This window comes from Ascidia mentula, chromosome 5, assembly GCF_947561715.1.
Source record: "Ascidia mentula chromosome 5, kaAscMent1.1, whole genome shotgun sequence".
NCBI lineage: Eukaryota > Metazoa > Chordata > Ascidiacea > Phlebobranchia > Ascidiidae > Ascidia > Ascidia mentula.
This window is the reverse complement of record NC_138570.1, coordinates 16,825,417-16,836,974: the sequence shown is the minus strand read 5'-3', so window position 1 is coordinate 16,836,974 and position 11,558 is coordinate 16,825,417. Positions and strand designations below refer to the sequence as shown.

The following is an 11,558-nucleotide window of genomic DNA, read 5'->3' as shown; positions in this document are numbered from 1 at the left end:
TGTCTGCCTTGGAGAAAGTCAACATGCCGTCAATGTTGTTTGGGTATAGAAAAGACGTGCCTTCAAGCCGTCGGCGCCCAGTCGTATCCACTTCAGGTCAAGCGAGGACAAGTCGGTTGGCGAAACGATGGATAAATCTGTAAAGTTTTCAAACGTGTACTTTTCGCCGTCGCATCGCGGTGCTTTTGGTGGAGTCAGTCGACTCTCACACGCCACCGGACGGAAAAGGGGTGAGGTGAAAAGGTGGTTGCAAAGTCAAGACACCTACACGCTTCACAAGCCTGTCCGTCGAAATTTTAAACGCTTGAAAGTGGTGGTCGGTGGTATAGACCACCAATGGCAGGCGGATCTCGTGGACGTTACGAGACTGAGTGCGTACAACAAGGGCTTTAAGTATTTGTTGACTGTGATTGATGTTTTGTCTAAATTCGCTTGGGTGATTCCAATAAAAACAAAAACGGGTTTAAGTCTTGTAAAAGCGTTTGAGAAAATCTTTAAAACAACAGATCGCAGACCGAAACGATTGCAAACCGACCGCGGAAAGGAGTTTGTCAATAACAAATTTCAAGCGTGGTTACGCAAATGTAAAGTCGAGTTTTTCACCACTTACAACGACGAAACAAAAGCGTCGATCGTAGAACGCTTCAACCGCACGTTGAAACAGCGCATGTGGCGTTATTTCACGCACACATCCAAGACCAAATACATCGAAGTTTTGGATGATTTAGTGGAGGGATACAACAATTCGTATCACCGGAGTATTCGAACAACCCCCGTGTCGTTGAACAGAGCCAACGAGGAAATAATTTGGCAAAACTTATACGGTGATTTACCGCGACCTTCTTCTCGGACTTGGAAATTTGTGGTGGGTGCACCGGTGCGGATCGCGGTCACCCGCGGAATGTTTAAGAAAGGTTATCTGCAAAACTGGTCAGAGGAAATTTTTTTTGTCAACACTCGCCGTCGAACAATTCCTCGCACCTATTTTTTGAACGATTACAACAGTGACTTAATTAGAGGTTCATTTTACGAAGAAGAATTACAAAGTGTGGAAAAGGATCTTTTTACCGTGGAGAAGGTACTGGAAAAACGAAAAAGGCGTGGGGTCGCGCTGAGCGATATCCAGTACCCGCGGACGTGGAAGAATGAGAAATTTAATGACATGTGGTTCGGAATTAGTGCAGGTGAACGCGCGCCAATTGCGAACTTTACCCTTCCCAATGGAAACTAAAAAAGTGGATCGGAAATTACGAATGGAATGAGAAAATTAATTAGGGTCGAAGGCAGTAAACGTTTTAAACGGGAGCTCCGCGAACTGGATGACGAAACTTACCCTCCCGAGGGCGGTGTAATCAAAAACATAGTCGCATTTGACCCTGTGACACGATTTACCAAAATTAATCTACCGCGAGGGTGTCGGATGAAGCTGTCACCTGATTTATGGCACTTGTTGGGGAACGATCCTACCACAAAGGCGGCGACGCTCGAAGCAGGGAGTCACACAGGCCGCAGGCCCTGTACACTTGAAAATCACGCGTTTTCTTCTATCTTTGTCTATTCTGACATTTTACACGGACGCATTGTGGGTGATTCAATCGTGCCATTGCTTAACACCATACCGGTACAAGGAGTACCTGGCGCGACTGTATTTAAAAGGTTCAACAGATTATCTTACCATCCAGTCAGAGCGAACACGATCCGCAGCATAGAACTAAGTTTAAGAAACGAATTCGGGGCCGAAATTCCTTTTGAAAGTGGTCGTGTGGTGGTTACACTTCACCTGAGAAAAAAACCTTTGCAATTTCAGTGAAATGCAACGCCATTGCGGCACTCCCTATTGCGTTCAAGACGATATTCGTGATTTTGAACAATATTACATGACACAAGCCGGTGGTGCATTACCTTATTATGCCGGTGGGCGACCGCAAAACGGCGCAGGTTTAGGTAGCCTATTCGCAACACTCGGTAGAGCTGTTTTGCCTATGTTGAAAAGTGGAGCGAAACACGTTGGGAAGCAAATCGTACAAACAGGGGCGCAAATGGCCGGTGACGTGTTGAGCGGGCAGTCTCCTAGGGCTGCCGCTATAAAACGCAGCAGAGAAGCGGGTGCGACATTATTGCGTTCGGTACAGCGCTCGTTCAGGAACCCTCCCGGTGAGCCAGGGTCGAAACGGCGAAAAGCAGCCAAGAGAAAGAAACGTGCCGCGGCCATCAGACGAAGCAAGACAGACATTTTCTCGTAACAACGACAACAGCAGCGGCTACAAAAAAAACGACATGGGCAGTCTCATAAACCAACATTCTGGAAAATGCACTAAAAGCGAACTTGACTTGTTCGCGATCAAACCGACTCAGGTCAGTGTCGAACAATCGACTTGGGTTAAATTCGCTCCGCTCTCCACTCTCAACGACGCAGGACCCATCGAATTTCTCATTTCCGGTTCCGGTGAATATTACATCGACCTGTCGAGTCTCATGCTTTTGTGCACAGCGCGTATCACGAAAGGCGACGGAACTGCGAGTAATACTTATGCGTATAGAGCCTACGTTGAAACACTACTGAACTTTGGGAACGATGCAAAGACCTCTCAATTAACAGCGGCAATGTGGCACCGCGATTCCGCGGGCCAGTTTGAGACGTTAAGCGCGCGCAACGGCGGTTTCACCACGCGTAAAACGCGCGCGAGTGACAGTCAAAACATACAAATGTTCGGCAAACTTCACTTGGATGTTGTATTTCAACCGCGGTTTTTGTTGAATGGAGTTGATGTGAAGATTCGATTAATCAGGAGCAAAGACGCGTTTTCTATCATGGCCGCCGCGGGATCAGATTACAAAACGAACTTACGTGACGTCCGCCTGTTTGTGCGCAAAATTACCCCCTCTGCCCCCGTGATGTTTGGTCATCTCAAGGCGCTCGAGAAATCTTCCGCGCTTTACCCGATTACACGTGCGACGGTCCAGGTTTACTCGGTCCCCGCCGGAAATCTCTCGACCACACACGACACATTTCTCAGTGGTCAGATACCTAGACGCGTGGTAGTTGGCTTCGTCGACAACGACGCCTTCAATGGAAGTTATGCAAAAAACCCGTTTCACTTTAAACATTTCGACGTAAACTACCTGGCGTTATACAACAATGGTAAACTAACACCCGCAAAGCCTTTGCAACCAAAAACAACACGTCAGGAGTTATTTGTCGTTATTTACCGGTCTCGGGGTGCAATTTTCGGACGAAGGAAACGGAATATCGTTCAACGATTACGCCCGCGGATTTACTCTGTACTGTTTCGATCTAACCCCTAGTCAAGCGACCGATGCCTCGTTTGAACTGGTAAAACACGGAAATATACGTTTGGAGGCGCATTTCGGAACGGCGCTGCCGAATTCTATAAATATTTTGGTGTACGCGGAATTCGACAGCATAATCGAAATAACGAAGCACAGAAATGTTCTTTTCAATTACGCTGCGTGAAAATGAATGAAAATGAAATAGCATCCGTGTTGCTCCGGGATCAAGTGACGCGAACTGTTTTTTATGGAGTTTACGCGCGAGATGAGCTAAAAACTTTATTCCACAACCACCACCCGTCGCCAAAAGCGTACATTGTAAATACCGATAAAAGTAACCGATCAGGTACACATTGGTTGGCGATTTATTTCGATGCAGGCGATGGCGCTGAATTTTTCGATAGTTTTGGACGCAAACCGATGCACCAAGAGTTTGTCGCATTTCTAAACAGAAACGCCACAGAATGGAAATGGAATTCACAAGTGGTTCAACATCCCCTTTCGGCTGCCTGTGGTCAACATTGTATCTACTTTGTACTGTTTCGCGCTCGTGGCCTACCCATGTCCACTATTGTCAAGTCGTTTTCGTCTGATCTGCTAAAAAATGACGCCATGGTGGACACCGTTGTTTCAAGTGTGTTGTAACTCTGTTTAATTTTTCGAATACAAGTCGCCGCACACACACACACACACAAAATGACGTCATTGTTTCCCCCCCTTCTTTAAGCACTCACCTTCGGTGAGTGGCTGCTTAGCCCCCTCTGCGGAGCAGAGGGGAGGGGGTTTGTGTTAAAAAAAGGGGGGCGGGGCGGTTGAGGAAGGGAGGGGGGTTATGGGTCTTCATCCGAAACCCGGCGACAAAGCGAAGGCACACCGAGTGGAGACAACTTAGTTTTATCTGTTGATAAGAATATGTTTTCCACGCGTGTGGCTTCTTCGCGAATGGAGGCCTCGACCAGATGCGAATAGCAGTAGTTGAACTCAAATGATTCTATATTTCCAATCAGCGGCGTCAGATAACCGACAGGCGAGAATACCGACTTCGACTTGAAACTTAAACCTATACCATCTGAGAGCAGATCAAAAGACATGTTTTTTGCTTGGTCTTCAATCAGGCAATCGTCTAGAGCAGTTGAAGTCGCCCAGTAGACAATTTGTACACGTGAGAAACCGTCCGAGGACGGTTTTGGCGTCATTAAAATATACGGAGACTCCGAGAACAAGCTTTTTGCAAGCTCTCGCAGCTCATCTTGGGTAAAGAACTCTCCTTTGGACCTCACGTACAGTGTTGCACATCGTAGCCTGGAACCTGTTCGAAGAGATAAAAATACGTCACAAACACACAATTGCAACGCAGGTCGGTGTTTGTTTACCTGCAGGAGTTTTTCTTTTGCAAATGTCCGCAAGAATTTCAGTTGCACTGCGTCGCTTGCTTTGGAAATCCATTGTGTCGGGGTGCAAACGTTTATTGAACGACATGTTTTTGTTTCGACGAGTTTGCTTTGGCTGTATATGGGACTGCGTCTATGCCGCAGATCGCTACACGCGGTCTTATTTATTACTGAAAAAGGAGGAAATGACGTCGAAATAGTTCAGCGTCCAGATGGTGCTGAACTCGCGCACACGGCTGTATGCCACGTAAATTGTTTTTCTCGCTCGCTCTCTCTCTCTCTCGTTCATCCGCTCCTGGTGGATATGCTGAGTTACGCATTTTTTTTATCAAATGATCGAGTACAAAACTCCCTTGTGCTTTTATTAACGCACACACGTACGCACGCACACCACGCACACCGCTCACACAAAAAGTGGCATAAGACAGAACGGTTAGAAAGCGCAAACAAACATCGGTTTACAAATCTAATGGTTCGGTAGATACACCGTCGGCCAAAACCTTACGTTTACAGTAAAAATGACCAATCCCACTGTGAGTTTGTTCATAGGTAAATATGCTTTGATTCAAAACTCGGAAACCTGTGTTTTTTCCCGATCCGCTCACACCGGTTTGTAGCACGTTGAGGTATTGCTGAAACGTAAGCGGATTTTGGAGCTTATTAATGCCTTTTGAGGTTTGTTTGTCGCCGTTTTCACCTTTACAAAAGTACGTTTTGGCTGGAAGGGCTACGATACCGCTTCCCGCCCATTCAATTTTGAACAGACCAGGCGTGCGAAGATCGAAGCGTTCGCGTTGCACGCAACAGGGTCGTTGGTGAAAGTGGCGGTTGGCAACGCGGGTTTCGATAAATTCAGATCGGTGAATGTCACAACACGGCGAAGGGAACCAAGTGTGCAAGGTGGAATAAAATTCCCGTTTCAAACACGGTTTAACCACCTGGTCCAGGGTACTTCCAGCCAAACCGACGTAAAGCGAGTCGGTATCAGTGACTGTGAGTTCATAATTTCTACGGTCGACAAAGCGGTCGAGAAAGTCGTAGTAGAACTGTAACATTCGTAGTTTTGCGTACTGGTAAACACTGAAACCGATATGGATGGGTAGATTTTGGTAGATTCTTTTCTTCTTTAGTTTGACCTCGTACAAATCATCGTTCACTTTTTCCAGATGGCGGAATTTTGAACAATTGATCGAACTTTGTGCGTCTTTTTCACATTGAAATAACGTTTCCATATGTTTGTGCTTGTTGGTGAGCGTTTTTCCGTAAGAAGAGTTGCCTAGGTAACGGAAGAACACATGTAATCACAAAAAAAACCTAAAAAAAATTACACCTAGAAAAATAACAAATTTGTTTTTAGCGGTGGGCAAAACTAACATCAACACATAACAAGAGTCATACCTAGCAGCTTAAACGTGTCCCCGATCAATTTTTTATCTGGTTGAACGTCCCCTGTTCGTCGCGCTGCCGTGACTGCGTCTACAAACGGCTTGAAACAGCGTTTCGATTCGTAGCAAATCACTTGATAAATGTGGATCACAACCAAACCGTGGGACAAATACCATCTCAACAAAGGCGTAGCCAACAAAATCTTTTCGCCTTTAATACTTCCAATCAAACAGCGACGTTTGGTAGACATGATACCATGCTTTTCTGCAAAACCGCACATATATTCACCAATATCAGCACGAGAAACATCTATGTTCTTGAAAATAGGACAGAATTCGCTGAAGTATTCTCGCTTCTCTGGAGGAACTGAAATGTCACACTCTACCAGTCCAAACAGGGCACCGGAACGCACAGCCTCTAGCACGTTCACAAAATTCCTGACCTTTGGAATGCGCAGTTTCTGAAACATGCGAGAAGCAACGAACTTGTGAACTGTCTTGTCACGCGACTGCAAAGCCTGCCACTCACACTCCCATGTATGAACCACAGTGTAACCGAGACGTTGGAAATAAGCGGTAATTTCCGCTGTTTTTTCACGAGCTCTCATCGGTTTATTTTTATCTGCAAAGCAAAATCGCGGTTCACAAACTCGACAGCCGTGATAGTAGCACCCGAAAAACTGATGGATTCTTTTTTCCGCGTGACAATACCCGTCTACTGGAATATTCCGCTTGCCAATACGAGAATCCCCGCCGTTGAAGTGATGTTGAATGAAAACCTTGTCCTTTTCTGAACAAAATTCCAACCATATACGAACAAGGTGACCGTGTCTGGAAGAATGGGAGACCGTAAAATGGTCTGAATCGCTCTCATAGGTGAGAACCGTGAAAAACAATGTCCCATGAGGCTGGGACATAGCCCAAACATATAATCCGTTGCAGTCCCAACCAATAACACTTTGACAAAGACGAGCTTCAACCTCGTATTTCACTGAACGTATTGCGGTAAGTCCGCGTTCGTGGTAGCGATGGAAAATGATAGCTGGTCCGCCGACAATATTTTGACGGACCAGGTTGAAAATGTGTTTAAGCTTTTCACCGAAAAGTGGAATTCCTATGTTTGGATCCATTGTTTTGAACAAATAGATTAGAGTTACGCCGGGAACGGAAAGAGCCTGTTTAAACGGTTCTACTCCAAGCGTCTTGTAAAAATTGGAGAGTTTCGAAACTACCTCTACAAAAGGCACCACGTCACGGTTGTTATACCAAATGAGATAATCTTTGAGTGATGTCATGCCTTCAGACCGCCAAGTTTCTAAACAGCTCTGATAACGCTCATCTGAAATTGTAGATCGATGAAGAGAACTGTAGAAAGATTCTTGTGAAGGTAAACAAGTTTCATTTAATCTCTCAATATTTGTCATGTACTCGTAAGGAAAATCACCCTTCAGTTGCTTGCATTCAAACGCGCGCAACAACTTGTCGTATGAGCAGTTTGCCGCCACGTAATTCCGCAAGTCCAGAAATTCGAAACACCTTGTTTTTATAGACAAATATTGATTGTTCCGTTTCACCACATTCAAAATCTTATCGGTTTTTAACAAAGCGGGAAACAAAAATCGCTTTATCAGTTGTAAGTCATATGAACCGCCATTGAAAGAGATCACAGTGGTATTGGTTAGGTAAAGATTCAAGTCACTCTGCAGTTTGGACAACGGGTGCTCTTCACGATCACATTTTTCACGTTCACAACTGTCTCGAACAATTGTCTCCAACTGTCTGATGACGCCCGAAAAACGCTGAAGCAAGATCTTTGAGCTGGCGTTTCGAATTTTATGCAAGTAACCAACAAAGCGTTCGACTAACTCCTGACTGCTTCCTTCCGACACCAAACACCGCGATGCTTCATACCCCGGGACAGAAGAACAAAGCGACACACTCAAAGGTAAGTGTTCGGCTACATATCTGGTTTTGGGCGCCGCAGGGGGAAGACTCGCAGTAGAGAAATAACTTTCGAAATCAAAGCAAACGAAGAATGGGGACATGTTCATCGATAAATCAACCACGACCCCGGCGTCTGCAAGTCTTTCGGCCATGCTTTTCGGAGAAGAAAAATACCCAAACTTATAAATTTCTTTCGTTAGCATAGTGCAGGTGGCTTGGTGCTGCGCACAGTTTACACGGTGTGTGAACGAAGCTAAGCAAACCCGACAGCAGTATGTTGAACAGTATCTGTTTAGGTCGTGGATCAAACTGAAGTGGGTTTGGAATAAGTTGAGGTTTAAAATTGGATCATGCTTCTCACTTAGACGGGCTACACTTCGCCATTTGAGTTTACATTTCGATTGTTCTCCCGGCATTAACTCAAAGACATTTATGTTGACTTGAAAAAAATTCTCCAAATTGGGCAAGTCTTCCAATGTCACACCGGGAAAAATAGCGCTTTTTTGCTCAACGTGCTGTGAGAATTGTTGACACAGTTCACGTGCTTTAGTACTAACCCCTTTCACAAGGTTTGGGTTCAAAAACAGCGCAAGACATCTGAAAAAGCACAAATTATCCCGGGAGTTTTGTTCAGCGCACGCAGTCCTGTATTTCGTGCGACGTACAGAGGCAATTCGACACCATGACCAATAAGCGGCGATGACAAATAATATACATACAGGGTGACGTTTAAAACCTCCTTAACTTTCCAAGAAGTATCCGGTCGTTCCAATCGAACTTTTTCTGAAACATCCACATCTCGCAAAGCGGCGAAAAACGTTAACAACTCATCACGCGTGCGAACTGTATAAGGCGCTAGGAAGACTTGGAAATTATTAGGTGACGAGTGAAAAAAACGTGTTTCCCCCGAGTGATTTTCCAGGGTAAACCCAAAACCAGCATTAATACGAAATCTTTCACTTCTTGCGGATAATTTGTCATCGACAATGTCACCAACTCTAGCCCAGTCAAGCGGAAGGCGGTAATTATAAACACTCGTCAGTTTCCCTCGTCTTTGGAAGTTTTGGATTGCTCGCCCATTGTCAGATACCAGATGGCTGCTGATAACAGCGCTGCGGTCGTCAAAGTCAGACCGGGATGAAGGCGCAACGGATCGCAACCCTGTATCGCCTCCACCAGTTCCTTCGCCGCTTCTTCCACTGAGAACAAACACAAACCGTTTCAGTGGTCTGCTACAGAGATAAGAATGTACACAAAACACGCACCTACCCCTCTGCACTTCTCTCCGCTCTTCTGAAGTCTCGGGTGAATAGGAAACAACATTTTCACTCTCTTCATCTTTACGCAAGGCTTCGTCGCTGGAAAAAAAGAAAAAAAGTTACCTATAGCAGATGATTTCACCACCCAAAGAAAAAAAAACTTACTCAGGTTCTAAAACAAAAAAACAAACAAACAAGTGGTTACCATAGTTCGTCGCAGGCTATGATCTGAGAAAGTGTAAATTCCGAGTCTTCAGAGCACCGAGAGACATCCAACTGACTGTAAGAATAAACGACAAAATAGAAATAATTGTATTGCATGATCCGGCGCGCGCTTATACAAACCTCTCTTGATTCATCAAAGTTGTTGTTTCAGCAGTCTCCGATGTTTCAGGATGTAGTGTTGGACCCAATTCCACAAAAAAGGGGTCAGAACTGCGACACAAAGGGGAATTAAACTTCGAAAATATGTATTTTTTTTATTTGTCACCTTTCAACGGGGAACTCGTGAGGAACGCTTTCACTCGGTGTTCTGCATTCTATGTATTGTGGAGTGTTTAAAAATCCATTCTCGGTCTGTGTTGAAACATTCTGACCTTCTCCGAAAAAAAAAGTTTCGTCACCGCAGCTTTCGCCGTTGCCTTGTAGCAAAAACCTTACAAAACAATGTACAACATTTTTTTTTTTTTTTTCCATCAAAGAATCTTTTTTCTTACATTACGTCCTGTGCAGAAAAATCTGTATTCGGCGACTTGGTAGTTTCACCAATTAATAGATGGAAAAAAAAAAAAAATGTTGTACATTGTTTTGTAAGGTTTTTGCTACAAGGCAACGGCGAAAGCTGCGGTGACGAAACTTTTTTTTTCGGAGAAGGTCAGAATGTTTCAACACAGACCGAGAATGGATTTTTAAACACTCCACAATACATAGAATGCAGAACACCGAGTGAAAGCAATTAATAGCTTGACCAATACTGGAAGTACCATGTTTTGTTTCGTCAGATCTTTCGCAACAGAAAAACTATTGTTATAACCGACAAAAAAATCACACAAATATCTTACAACCTAATTTTTTTTGCAGTGTTGGTGTCAATGTTACATGGTTCTTCTTCTGCCGGTGGTCCGTTTTCACACCTAGACAACATTACGAAAGACATAAGTTTTGTTTTTTTATTTCATCAATTATATTTTACCTCAATCGTTTCACACATTTCGCCGCATTCGCTTGACTGTCGATTGTCTCCACTTCCTCCGTCTGAGTTTCAGCATTCGCAAATGTTTGTAGAGATTTTTGCGGATACTGCAACTTGGTACAACTTTGCTTTACGTGACGCTTTAAGTTGTTCTTGGTACTAAAGCTGTAACATAAACAAATATCGTAACAAAAAAACGACACAGAAAACACAAAACAATGTAACAAAATACCTTTTTTTACAGTGTTCGCACACGTTCTCGACGTCACAGAGAAGGACGTGTCTGGATAACTGTGCTTCATTCCAAAATTTCGTTTGACAATTAGGACAAACAATCATACGCTGTGCGTTTTCCATTATACCCAAAACTGAACGCACCAGCACTTATTCCAACTTCCAAATTGAACGAAACACGTGGTGAAACTTTTTTTATAGCCGAACTTTTTTCCGTTTACTTTCATACCCATGAAATGGTGCAATCACCTTCTTCTAACAGATTTCTCCCGCCAACTACAGCTCATGAACGGCTTCCCTAGCTAATGTGAAATCGGTTGTGAACAAAGCAAGAAATCAATCTAAATTCCCGGTAGTATGAATGATAAAACACTATTTTCCAACAATAACACATACGTGAATCTAAACAAGGAAGGGATTCAGAAGGCTATTGATAACGGGTTTCACCACTTCCCGCGAAACAGCTTGGGGATGATAACGCCATTGCTACATCGCCATAAATTCATCCAACTTCCAGTAGGTGGAATGACACAACCCTATTTTTCCCCCTAAAAGAAAAACATTCCTGTTCAACAGGGGAGAGGTAGTTGCGCGGGAAAAACACTTGACAGTTTTGAAAATGTCACACGCATGCTTTCAAAATTAATAAGCACGAAAACACTCAACAGCTTAGAAATTAACATACTCCTTTCAATTCCTTCCGCCACAAAGCCAGGGACAACCGCATATTCTTTCAAGAAAACATATTACACCATCATGTGAAAGCGATCACAACGATTGACCTAAAAAACATGTTACGAAACTTACCTGTTAAACACCGATGAAATCACACTGCATTAGAGAATTGAACACTCCCCACTGG

At 44.1% G+C, this 11,558-nt stretch overlaps 2 protein-coding genes across 2 annotated transcripts; one reads left to right on the top strand and one right to left on the bottom strand.

Annotated features, from left to right (window-relative positions):
* The first annotated feature begins 2,277 nt into the window (after positions 1-2,277).
* LOC145903067 (uncharacterized protein F54H12.2-like) lies at positions 2,278-3,306 on the top strand. The gene has a single exon (XM_082991152.1). It carries the CDS (start codon positions 2,278-2,280, stop codon positions 3,304-3,306), a length of 1,029 nt encoding a protein of 342 aa, XP_082847278.1.
* Positions 3,307-5,140: 1,834 nt separating this feature from the next.
* On the bottom strand, positions 5,141-8,163 carry LOC145903066 (uncharacterized). The gene is made up of 2 exons (XM_082991151.1): positions 6,081-8,163; positions 5,141-5,958 (listed from the first exon to the last, which is right to left on the bottom strand). The coding sequence occupies exons 1-2, from the start codon at positions 8,161-8,163 to the stop codon at positions 5,141-5,143; spliced, it is 2,901 nt and encodes a 966-aa protein (XP_082847277.1).
* Positions 8,164-11,558: the final 3,395 nt, after the last annotated feature.

Coding starts and splice junctions, on each gene's coding strand:
- LOC145903067 (XM_082991152.1), top strand. CDS start 2,278: ATGGGCAGTCTCATAAACCAACATTCTGGAAAATGCACTAAAAGCGAA.
- LOC145903066 (XM_082991151.1), bottom strand. CDS start 8,163: ATGGCCGAAAGACTTGCAGACGCCGGGGTCGTGGTTGATTTATCGATG. Junction 5,959..6,080: donor GGACACGTTTAAGCTGCTAG/GTATGACTCTTG, acceptor TCCGTTACCTAG/GCAACTCTTCTTACGGAAAA.